The sequence below is a fragment of the Mchenga conophoros genome, linkage group LG20 (assembly GCF_057382185.1).
Source record: "Mchenga conophoros isolate Kocher_MC1m ecotype Shallow Benthic linkage group LG20, M_conophoros_male_GT1.1, whole genome shotgun sequence".
NCBI lineage: Eukaryota > Metazoa > Chordata > Actinopteri > Cichliformes > Cichlidae > Mchenga > Mchenga conophoros.
This window is the reverse complement of record NC_140545.1, coordinates 23,273,615-23,286,768: the sequence shown is the minus strand read 5'-3', so window position 1 is coordinate 23,286,768 and position 13,154 is coordinate 23,273,615. Positions and strand designations below refer to the sequence as shown.

Sequence of the window (13,154 nt, the reverse complement as noted above, 5' to 3'; positions counted from 1 at the left end):
TACAGGATGTATCTTTAATTTCACAAAGGACAAATTTCATGCAATTACTGGCAACAGATTTATTTTTGATTGATCAACGGGCTCTTTGTCTTCATGATGCCACGTTGGTAATGCTGTTTCATGGGTTATTACTTCTAAATCATGATCAACTGTGACCATAATAAGGTCTGTGAGAAAGCGGCATCAGTGGAAAACCATTCCAAGTGACAAACAGCAGCTCAGTAAGATATTTCCAGTGCTATCATCAAGGCAAACGGCAGCTTCTTTGAACGTTAGATCAAAAAACTTGACACTTTGTGCATACCTGTGATGCTGTTGGGCGCTTGATGGCTTTCTAATCTAATTTCTAATGGAAAATCCCCTGCAGTGCTGCTCAGGAAATTAATATTTCAATCATAACGGTTGTTGTTCGGCCATTTAGGATTTGTTAGTTCACCAAAGCCTTTAGTGAGTCCATTATTTCCGTAGCTTAGTGGGTTATCAGCCATCGTGGTTAGGGCACCATATAAATTCATTATCACAAGATAGCATGAATAGCGTGTGAAAAATTTAATTCACCTACGTGACGTGACAAAACTTGACTGCTGATGTTTCTGTCTGGTTATTTTTATGTGATAAACTGTAATCAAAAGGAAATAAAGAAATGATCTGTTTTGCAAGTATCTGTATGACTTTGCATTATTTCTGTGTTCCAGTCCTTTTCTGGCTTATGCCACATCATTTACGTTTTTTGCTGTGTTCTTGGCCTCTCTTGAAGATTATATTTTTTTAATCTCGGTGACCCTTTTAACCTGGTTAAATAAAGGATATATAAAAGTCACTTTGCCAAAAACTGATTGCAGCTTCTACCTTGTGACAGGAAGCTAAAAATGACTTGATATCATTCATAAGAGATATGTTTGACTGATTATAGGCCGCCAACAAGTCATTTACAGCAGTTTAAAACCCAGCAATCACTTTTTGGCAAATACTGGCAGTTACTTTTTGGCACGCCTTCAGTTAATGAGTAATTAAATCTGAACCCTGTGATGCATTTACGGTGCAGATGTAAATAAAGTTTTTCTGGGTGGTGCTTCAGCATCTAACTAGCTAGGAAAGGGCATAAACAGAATAACCTGTTTTACATGGTAATTTCATATTCAGCTTTATAAACACCTTGACAAATTTCATCAGTTTCTCTAAGCATTGCACGATGTGACCCTGGGGTGAATTTGGTGGGCTATTCATTCCTAGGAAGATTGGCAACTGTCTTGAACGTTTCCCACTTGTGAATAATGTTTCTCACTGCAGAATGATGGACTTCAGCTTGTCTGGAAACCATCCTATAACCCTTCACTTTTATAGCTGTGCTCCTGTTGCTGATGATTATGTGATTCGCAATGCTTGGCTGCTACTTACCCACTTAATTTCTATGGAAGTAGTAACACACACCTTCGATGTTTTGGCTTCATTTTTGATAAATAAACAATGACACAAAGTAATATATCATGCGTTGTTGTTCATCTGAGGTTGTATTTGAACAATTTTAAGACCTGCTAAGAACCAGATGATTTTTATTGTCCTGACACATAAAACCTTAAATTAATAAGTCAACAAAGTGTGAGTCAACAAAGTTTAGTGTCACAACTTTTAAATATGAAGTTTAAAAAGAGCCATCCAAGTGTTTTATGAAGATAAGTATTTTGGCAGGAATGCTAGGGCATTAATTACCTTAATTTATGATGCCATTAGTATAACTATAATGCTAGTATAAATTATGTCTAATTGGCCTATCACTGGGATTATGGTAGGACATCAAATATCTCAAATTCAACGTTGTTTTGCTTTGAATTTTCATTTTGATTCATGGTAACAGGGATTTTTAATCAAAGCATTCATGGTTTCTGACAAATCTCTGAAGAATAATTGCAGATGACATTTATAATGGTCATCAACACACCAAAACATTTTACACACAGGGATGAGAGAAGGTTAAAAAATAGATGAGTCATATACCAATTTGAGGCAATTTATTTGATACTTTTACAGACTGCATGGTTTCTCAGACTCATCACCAAACACTGCTTTGGATTCTTTGTACATTTGTTGCTTTCATAAAAACAAAAGTGTTTCAAAGCAATATTTTTTTAGCAATAAATTGCTTTTCCAGTGTTTTTATGCCTATTTGCTGAACAAGCACCTGAGATGATTCATTCGTGCTTTTATGGAGTGTTAAGATTCGCTCATTGCGACCTCTAAGTCCAGCATACAGGTACTCTGTTTTTAAAAGGTTGCATTTACTGTTGATGTCAGTCGCATTAACGTCATGAGATGCTGTGATCAGTGGTGGAACATACAGTGCTTAATCTCATCCATATTTTTTTATGACGACATGTTTCCTCCTGGCAACAGTTCCATTAGCAGTTGTGTGTGTCTATGTGTGTGTCTCCCTCAAATGAGCTGGAGGACGGAAGCCAAAAAAGAAATCCAACCAGACAGGGACTTATATTTACATGTATGTTGTTAATGAATGAAATCAAGCTTCTGGTGGTATCAAGAGAGAGAGAATCTGCTGTTCATTTAAGGTATTTTTAATAAAAGATATGGTAAAACATGCATCTACTGCTTCTCTGTTAAATGAAGGCAGAAATGGGAATGGGAAGAAAGAGCATAGCCTAGCTCGTGCTAAAGTTAACAGAAATCTGCCTAACAGAATAAAACTGGACCAGATAATTCATCTTGTTTATTCTATATTTTACCTTTTCCTAAGTATAGATTACATTACATCCTGATATACTTAGTTGACTTTTTTCAAAATCATAATTTGATATTTGTGTTGTGTAGTAGTTAGCACTGCTGTGGTTAGCCTCCTAGCAAAAGAGTCCTGATTGTAAATCCATTGGCTGCCTGTGCCTGCTTTGGCTTCCTCCTACAGACTAAAAACATGCACGTTAGTTTAATTGGTGATTCTTAACTAGTAGATGTGAATAGTTGCCTGTCTTTCTCTGAATAAGGCCTCCAACAAACTGGCAACCTGTCCAGTATGCCCGATCTCTTGGTTAGCCTGGATTTGACAAGTGGGAGGAAAATTAATGGCTAAATAATTTGCTAGGTGGTGTAAACTGCTATCTGCATTTTTGTAAACAATAAGGCTATCTGATAGGAAACAAATCAGTTTAACCCATAAGCTATGACCACAAAAAAGCATGTGCAATTAAGAGGCTAAGTGCTTTTATTTCAGTTAGGGTTGCCAACCGTCCCTTAAAAAACAGAATCGTCCCGTATTTAGAAACAAAAGTACACGTCCCGTATTGAGCTAATAAGGGACGCACTTTGTCCCGTAATACAGTGAGAGTCAAAAGTAGTCTATAAATGTTTATGGAATTAACGCTTTGTTGGAAAACATAATTCCCAGCCCCTCTCCTGCTTTGTGACCAATGAGCTGACAGCACACTTATGACGAGTATGACAATTCAGATTACCGCTCATCTCATTGGTCGAGGAAAGGTCGCTTATGGAGAAAATACCGGAAGACAACAGATGACCACAACAAGAAGCATGGCCAACAGGGAAACAAACGCCAACACTGCGGTGCAAGTCTCGGACGACAGTACACCTAAAGCTGGGCAGACACTGCGATTTTTTCAGTCACGTTATTCAGCTCCTGCTCAAACTGCACGATTGACTCGCAGGGCTTAGAAGTTGGTAGGTCACGATGCAGGTCTCACACTATACCGCCCGATGCTCTGATGCGACCTGAGTGCTCACACTGTGCCTCCATAATATGAAGGTTATAACAGAAATTCTGTCACTCTCTCTCTCTCTCTCTCTGTCTTTCACTCACACAGACACGCACACCACCATCAACTTTGCTAAATTGCTAATGAAAAACATTGATCAGGCAGCTGTGATTGAGCAGCAGTGTAAATCCAACTATTTTCACGGTTGTTGTGGTCGTGATAATTTTGTGATGCCACATCGAAAAGGCTCGGATGAGCTTTCCAAAGTTCTACAAGTTGTGCCTCCATCGCTTGTGTCCAGATCACATGCTGCACAGCCGTGCTGCTCCATCTTTTTCACCCACGTTTACGTGTTTGCGCGTGAGCAGTGTGAGCGGCTGCGGTGACACCCTCACGAGCGATTGATGATCGGGAGCTGGTCGTGAGGTGTTAATCGCTTCTCGTTACCCCACGTATACTACACGATGCACGATGAAGGCCAAAATCGGTCCGATCACCAAATCGGTCGCACGACTCAAAAACCGTCTCAAAATGGGCCAAAAGTCGCACAGTGTAAGCCCAGCATTAGAGCAGCAATGTTTGTTCGCTCAGAGAAAGAAAAAAAAGGCTGCAAAAGTACAGGGAGGAATGGGAAAAGAAAAACACCTGGCTGGGAAAATGCACGATAACACCTATAAAGCGCACTGCACTGTGTGCCGGCGCACTTTTTCCATAGGCATGCTTCTAATGGTGGGCACATGGTTTGTTTTTTTAAACCCTCTGGTTAAGGTTAATATGGGCATGTGCAGTGAATATCAGCGCTATGTGGCCAGAAGTGTGATAATATAATTTATTTTGTGTAATGAACAACTGCAAGGATAGATGATTACAACAAATAGATGACTAATACACACACACAAAAAAAGCTAGAAAATTCACCACACTGGGAAGGGTGAAGACAACTGGGTCGCCCAGCCCTGGCCACGAGGTGTCCCTTGTTTTTTTTTTCAGGGAGTTGGCAACCCTAATTTCAGTACTGTATGCTTCGAAGCATTTTCACTGCGGACCCACTTGTGTTTCAGTTGAACGTCAACAAGTGAGTTTTCCATGCTGTGTGAAAAGGTTTCACATCTGACTTTGCATGCCTCGCTTTGATCTTGGCCTTAGAAGAAAGTTTATACAAAAGGTTCATTTTAGAGACTCAGGGAACCAAAGTTTTCCGCCTAGCTCTACATTTCTTTGTCTTCTTAGTTTCACACTTGATTTTATTTCCATCTCTTTGAGCCTTGCGCCTGTTGCTTTTTTTTGTTACTTTATCTAGCATACCTAAGCATACATATATTCTCACACATGAGTTAAGACTTAAAATAGATCCCCTGGCTGAATATTGAGTGTAGGATATCACATTTTTTCTATGTAATTAACTATAATATTTTAATAAGGCGCCATTCATTGCCCACAAAGTTCTCCTCAATGTGTTACACAGCTATTTACTGTATGATAAAATTACAGATATATTGAGGACCTGACAGTTTATCTATACCTTCCACGTATTTTGATCACGTTAAATAGCACTTTAAATTCCAAAAGTTGTGACTGATAATTTAAGCAATATTCTGATTTTACAAGACAGACAAGCATTCAAACCTAACACGCCTGTTCAGGTACCCAGAGAAAATCCAATGCAAGCTCCAGCAGCAAGTTGAACACAGAAACCTGTTGCTTGGAGGTGATGATGCTCACCATACAAATGTTCTCTCTGCTACTAACAGGGAGAGACAAAGTTTTATATTTTTACTTATTAATATGTTAGTAGAGAATTTCTTTAAAAAGTATTGGAACATGTTATTTGCTTGTGCTACATATTCATATACAGAATCTATTATCTCAGCCAGGAGAGCTTGCAGTCTTTGGGCAAGCCAATCTAACCACCAGCATACTGAAGAGCAGATATCAGACTGGGATCAATCTTCTCATCTGACTCTTGATAATAAAGCAGATAAGGACATTTCCTGAAATGTTGAACTAATTTGAGATAAGATCTCTTTTGGTCAAGTGTAACATTATGAACATTTAATCTCTTTTGAGACACGGGGGAATGTGCTGACTGGAAAAAAATAATAGCTAAGGATGTAAAAGCAAGTTGCAGCTCCGATCCATATCACATGTAAACCACACACATGTATAAATCCAAACAGGGTAAAAATTCAGCATGAGGCAATTCTGATAGTGTTGTGACTCCTGCCTGAATTAATCCATTCTGACTTACCTGTCAGAAAGTCAGATAAGTCAACCTGTCAGCCCAGCAGCCTGACTGGTGATTTGTGTGTTCATGCGTTGTTGTGTAAGCAGTGTGTAACAGCAGGGTTTATTCTGTCTGCGTGTGCATTGGCGTGCTCTGACAGGTCAATCAATGAGGAGATGCAGTCTGCTGTTGGTTCATTGAACTGCTGTGGTAAAAGGAGAGCAAGTAAGGGTCATCTCATCCCGTTCCTCATGCTGCTTTGACTGCTCGGATTGATTGCTAACCGATTTGTATTTCTATTTTTACGTTACCTCCGATTGGCCTGATAGACTTCATCATTGCAGATTTTTTTACAATGGAAATATTAATAATTACTTCAAGATGCAATGCCAGAAATAAAGGAAATGAAATGAAGCTCTTTGTGTTTTTCCTGTCCGCATTTCATCTCCCTTCTGCTTGGAAATACTTCATTATTTCACCTTGGAAGATGGCTCTGTCAGGCGCAGCTGACAAATGAACAGCCTCAGTTGTGTTGATCATTTTAGCTTACATTTTTTTCAGCGCTGGCACTAAACCTAATTTGAAACACAACATTCAATCATCAACGTATAAAGGGATGTGAGGCGAGGCACATCATCATTTCTAATTCTCTTTGATTCTAATTCTTAGTCTGTTGAATTGTTTCCAGTAGTTTTCCATGTAAATAACATGCAAAGTTTTTTTTTTCTTCCTTCAAAATTACATTAAAGGCTTTGTAAAAAGACTTTACTGTCATTTACGTGAAAATATGCACATTAAGGAATATCACTGTCCTAATGTTTAGTGTAAATTATATAGCTTTCTTATCTGCACAAACAATCAAGAGTGACAATTTATTGTCGTGGAAAAAATGCGTAAGAGAAAAACTTTTCAGTGTACTATTTAAGACAAAAAAATAAAGGTCTTTTCACAGCACATTAGCACTTTAAAAACAAGATGAGTGCGAGGAAAGGCGACGTGTGCAGGAATCAGCGGGTGACAAAGAAAAGACAAGAGGCAGTGTTCTTACAAGGAGGGGAAATTTTATTTATAACACATGGTGCTGACAGGGAATCTCCAGCTCAGCGTCTATATTACAAGGTTGATCTGCAAGGCTGCGCATGTACTGTACGGTATTTGGAAACCAAGATTGCAGTGGCACTATAAACACACGCTTGAAACAACAGACTCGTTCCCTTTTGGTTTTTTTTTTGGTTGTTGTTTTTTTTCTTCATTTTTTTTTTACAAAATGGTACAAACAACAATACAAAATATTTGTGCTGTTGACAATTTACAAAAGAAGTCTTTTGACTGAATAACTGTGCAATTTTTTTTAAAAGTTTTTTTCTTTAATCTCCTCCATTTGAAACAATGTGACTATGGTACACCAGAATGCCTTCTGGACTGCAGCGCCTGTCATGCGGGCTGCAACACTTTTTGAAATGTAGTATGGTTACTGTAATAGAACTCATCTGTCCATTATAAAAAAGACACATGCAAAAAGCTCCAATTGTACAGTTACAGTTTGGCTAACTTTGTCTCTTTAGCTTCAAGCAAATACTACATTATGTACACTTGGACTTGAATAGCATTAGGATAACTCTTATGAAACACTGCTTCTCATCTTTGTGTTTCTAGCCTTTGCAGGACAATAGTTTGGCTTCTGTCGGAGCGTCCCGTCACGCATGTGTCCATGGTCAGGCAGTGTCCAGAGTGAGATTAAATGTCCCTTAACCAAAGCAGAAATCAGGGTCGGACTACAGCAGTGCAATACTTCTTTCTTCCTTCAATCTTGTTTGTTAATGTTTTCCCTCCATTTAATAGAGGGACAAGACAAGTGGACCAGGTAACAATTAATGGCCAAAGCTCCTTTATTTCCCCAAATAAACTGCATTTTAATGGGGAGCCAAGTCTGATGCAAACCACTGATATATTTGCTGCTGTGTAACTGTGAGTCATTAACATTCAGTATTGTAATGTCATTGCGTTATCTAAACAACGCGGTTCTAAAGGTCAGTTAGGTTGTCTAAAGTGGGGCCTCGTGTTTCGTCTGGCCCTGAATCTGGTCTGAATGTCCAATAAGAAAGTACGAGTAGTCTGTGAAGCATGTCTTTATTCTACGAACACTGGATGGTCATCAGCAAAGTCGCAGCTTTACTGCTGGATTAAAACAACGCTGAACGGGCTCATATATTATAGAACACTCACATATATACAGTAAGGCCTAGAGGAGTGAGTGTGTGCTAGTATAGACTGTACAAGTTGGTTTTAAGTGGAGCCTTTTTGCTAAAAATGAAGCAAAAGTTGAACAGCGACACGAGTATGGCTGTAAGCTCTTACAGAATCCTACAGATTCTTTTAAATGCACATGGCTTTTTGTGAAATATAGTTTGCCAGGTATTTGTTTTAAACAAAACTACGGTGAAAGGAAATGCAAAGACTGCACGGAAACAGGTAAATCATGTCATCAAGTGTATAAAAATGTTCCGTATATACAACACTTATGTCAGAAATAATCACAAATAGCAGAAAGTAACAGCTGTGTTTATTTTGTGTAGATATTCTGGAGGCTGAGGAGCAGTCGGATAGATAAGCGCTTATCCAGCTGTAAGCTGGGGGAACCACTCTGTTTCTCATGTCTGAGCTGAGAGCTGCGCTGAACATCGCCACTTTCTGGCTTTACAATGCAAGGTTTGACCTACAACTACCTAATTTTAAGAGATTGTTACCCTGTTCGCCTTATTAATTACACTTATAGATGCTGCTTTCCCTGTTCATAGTTGAAAATGAACGTTTTAACTTCTGTTCAGTTTGCATAAAAAATACATTTATCTCATCACAAGTCAACTTTCATACATCCATTCTGAGAGCATACTTACTTTTTCCATGTCATCACTTTTCACGTTTATACTTATACTGTATATTTAATCTGTTTAAACCGACCAGGTGAAGAACTGAAAAGCAGCAGCAAGAAGGGGGAAAAAAAGAGTAAGAGTCCCGGATCCTTCTTGTCATATCATGTGAATGTGACTGTTACTGATATTTCCACGAAGCAGTCATTATAATCATTATTTATAGACGATCTGGTCAGTTCACATGGAGCTCAAACGAGCCACCACTGAGAAGCGTTTTAATTTGCACTTGGAAGATAAGGAAAGATTAAACCTTTCTATCTGTAGCCAGCGTCTGGTCCCTCTGTGAAATGTTTTGGGTATTTAAATAACATAAAACAGAGACTAAAGCTCCCCCCCCCCCAGTTCTCTTTACACTGCCCTGAAATATGATTACAAAAACCCACGGGTAGCGCTGCTTTTTCATTAAGTCACAACAAAAACTGCCTTTCAAAATGTCTGTCTCATAGAAAAACGTTATTACTGAAGCTTTAGTTTAGCTTTTTCTGCTTTGATAAAGTGCAGAATTTCTTATACTTTCCCTTCTACTAACTTCTTTTTAAAAACCTCTTGAACTCAAAGCCAAAAATTTTAGGAGAAAATTTCAGATGAATGAAACGCTGCCTGAAAAGAGACAGATTGTGAAGGCACTAAGTCCCTGGCTGAGGCTCAATTCCCACAGTTTCTCTGACAGGGACCAGCACCAGAGTTTGTATATTAAAAGTTTGTTGAGAAACAACAGTGAGTCAACAGACGGATAATGAAAAAAAGGGAGACAGAGGGACTCAGAATGGGGCCTGGACAAGATAACTGTTCTGTAAGTAATGCTATCAGAGCTATTTAAAGTTATCTGGTAGTTTCTTCATAAATGTACATTTAATATAGTTTATGTGGCGCTTTTACTGCATGATAACTGGTGCCATGTTATTACCTTTAGACGCAAATATCTTGCATCTAAGTGACGAAACGGTTCTCCCACTGAAACGCTACGTCCAGATGAAAAGAATCAACCTTTTGGGATTTGGATGCACATAAACACGCAGACTTTAAGTTATCCTAAAGGCAGAATCATGTTAAATACCTTCATTTTCCTAAATAACCCTCACCTGTACATACATAGTTAAACATTACAGAGGTAACACGTGTGACTTGTCAATCTTCAAATTTAGTAACAAGCCGTATCGAGTTTTCGCTGCAAACGCAGGGAGCTCAAAACAAACACAGCTGCTATTGAAGCCACGATAAACAAAGACACATAATGCATTTCTTCTCTAAGACAGTCCTGTTATGTATTTTTGTGATTTAATTCATCACATTCAAGTTGGCTGTGATCTAGGAGCACAGATATGCCTGACTTGAAAAATTAATGATTTGTCCATAAGTTACAGACACACTGTAGGCCTATGTACAGTACGTCTAGCATAAAGCGCCCTCGTTGGCCAGTCACCACTCCTCTGAAACCAGTACTGAGATCTCCCGCAGCTACCACAGCCCTGCACGACGGGAGAAATGACAAGGGAGGTGTGAATTAAAGGGTCAGGGGGTCATATGGGGGCGTGTAAGTCCAGAGAATGGCAACCAATCCTGAGTTAGCGGGAGTCAGCTAAAATACGCACCACTGAAGGCACTTTTTTAAACAACAGTGCTTCTGTTCTAAGTAATTCAAGTTCAAGAAAGAATAAACCGAGGCCCTTCGTGCAGGAAGGACTTTCATATCGATGTTCTTGTTCTCCTTTTCTTATCCTTTGTTTGCCTCAGACAAAGCAAGCAGCTCAACCTAAAGCTTCTTCAGAGAGTCGGGCGGGGGCTGACAGCGAGGGAAAAGCGATGACCCTCGGGAATAGGGAACAGCTTGAATCGAAGAGGGGTGAGGATATAAAAAAAATAAATACAAATAAAAGGCTACACAAACATAGGTAAAAAAATGAAAATCTGACAAGAGGAACTTAAACCTAAATCTAGCATATAACATTCAAATGGAACAAAAGCACAACAGTTTGAAAATTAATGAGAAGTCTGAAAAATCAGAGCTTCCATTTCAGTCACAGACAGGCTTAGAGCAGGAGACGGTTGAGAAGAGCACCCGAAACTGACTCATGGCGCTGGTCCTCTGTGGTGGGCAATTTGATTGGTTGGTTGGTTGGTCAGTCCGTTGGTCAGTGTGAACATGTCCTTGTTATCTTGTGTTCAATAAGGATGTAATAGCCCCTTGTTTTAGGGGTCAGAGCATGGCAGGCCAGCTGACGGGACAAGGATGTGTGTTTGCGTGTGTGTGTATGTGTGTACGCGTGCGACTGGGCAAATTTAATCATCATCCCCTCCTCCGTACATGTCAGCCAGCTTCTTAAATCGGGGGCCCCAGTCATTGAGGTAGTCATAGTCCTGGTCTCCTGTGCTGGAGGAGTTGAGGGAGCTGACAGAGCCAGCGGTGGAGCCGCTACCCTCGTAGTCAAACACCAGCAAGGAGTCGTATGGAGGAGCCGTAGGATCGTTGTCTGCTGCTCTCAGTCCCTGAAGAAGACGGGAAAGCAGAGAAGTCAGCTGTTAAACTGTTGCACTACTTTATGTGATTTGTATGTTGAGCGATATTCCTCAAAGCCATTAAACTCAGCGTTGCATCAAACTGACATTTAATGTAAATCATGCCCTCATTTATAGCATATTTGTGTATATACTGTAGCATTGCATAATTAAATAATGTCAGCTTGTTCAAGGTGCTGTGAATCGTACCTGTTGTATACATGGGGGTCTTTAATGTACCCATACTTAACATTGTACAAAATCATCTTTATGTTTAAGTAAAACTATCAAACATTACAGAAATTGATGCATTCATATAGTTTTTATACCTCTACATGTACATGTGAAGCTAACAGAAGAACCTGATTGCTGCAGGTTTTACCTAAAAGCAGCTGGGTAGCATTGTGGTAGTGTCACCTTTGAAGCAGCAGAACAGAGTTCCCAGACAGTGTGCGGATAAACAGTCAGATGCTGGGAAACCCGAACATGAATGGATGGAGTTATCAGAAGCCAAGATGACAGACATACAGGAAAGCTCCACCAGAGGGTAAGAAAGCAGAAAAGCCATCAACATGTGTGCCCTCCCAATCATCAGAAATGTAGTACATAGGAGGCACGATCCAAGATGAAACACAACACAGAGGCTGTGATAATGGCAGCACAAGCACCAGATTCATACACAGGACCAAAGGTGCAGAGATGCCTCTGGCAAAGTCCTGCACATTAGTGCAAGCTCAGCCAGTTTAAAGGACCATCTTTGCTGCACACTGATTAGATACACTGAGGACGGCAGAGGTAATACCCTCCAAAGCTTAACTTGGTGAGGAACAACCGGATTCTAAATAACAAATCAGCAGAACAGAGTCAGAGGGAAGCTGTGATAGATATGGCAACCAAAGCTGAGAGTTAAGTCTTAGAGCATCCACAACATATATGCTAATAGACCAGTTTGACCTTTGTTTTGCATTGTTCTGTTTGGTTTAGGATCTTCTAAATCATAGTGCATAGAAAACCACAATAAAAATGTATTCTTAAAGATTATGCTCAGAAAAAAGGCACAAGAAGTGAAAAGATCTTAAAGAATTACTAGTTATTTTTAGAGGTATGTATCATAGCAAGCTAATTTAACAACAACAAAACAACCTTTACAGGATCCACAGAAAGCTTTTGGTAAATATCACTGGTTGTAGAAAGTATGCTGCATCCTAAAGGACTTATCTCACCCTGCTCATCAGCTGTTTGAATGTCTGCCCTCAGGCAAACGCACTAGCACGATTAAGAAACAGGTTTGTTTGTTTTTTTCAAATCCCAGAACCACCATCTCACTGAACTCTGCTCTGAAATCACACACCATAAATCAGTAACAGACCAATTCAATCAGCACCTGCTGCAATACTATTTACTATCTACTATTTATACACAATCTTCTTAGACAAGTGCAGTATCTTTATAAAACTACTGTGGCCACTTTTGACTCTTTTAAAAATATCTGAACATCTGGAACTGTGTTTGTATCTTTTACATACCTAATAAGTTCAATTTCTAGGTAGTGTGCAGAGTTGTTGTGGTTTTTTTCTTCTTCTACATAGTGACGATATAGAAATTGCGAGTGTATATGGTTGGTCTGGAACTTTGCTTCTCAATAACAGGCCAAAAGTTACTGAGCCTCAGCCACAACATTATCAATATTAACAATGACAGGTGAACAAGCGAAGTTTCTCATGCCCTTACGTGTCATACTGTTTACACAGCACGATTGGCACCTACACAACCTCATTGTGT

General features: G+C 39.4%; 1 protein-coding gene across 2 annotated transcripts in view; it reads right to left on the bottom strand.

Annotated features, from left to right (window-relative positions):
* Positions 1 to 7,158: 7,158 nt before the first annotated feature.
* Positions 7,159 to 13,154, bottom strand: part of LOC146550810 (cadherin-4-like) — a 249,575-nt gene continuing 243,579 nt past the window's right edge. For both annotated transcript variants that reach the window (XM_085258648.1, XM_085258649.1), the window contains one exon: positions 7,159 to 11,363. In XM_085258648.1, coding sequence (XP_085114774.1) covers positions 11,157 to 11,363 — 207 coding nt within the window. In that variant the 3' untranslated portion in view covers positions 7,159 to 11,156. The remainder of the gene's footprint in view (positions 11,364 to 13,154) is intronic.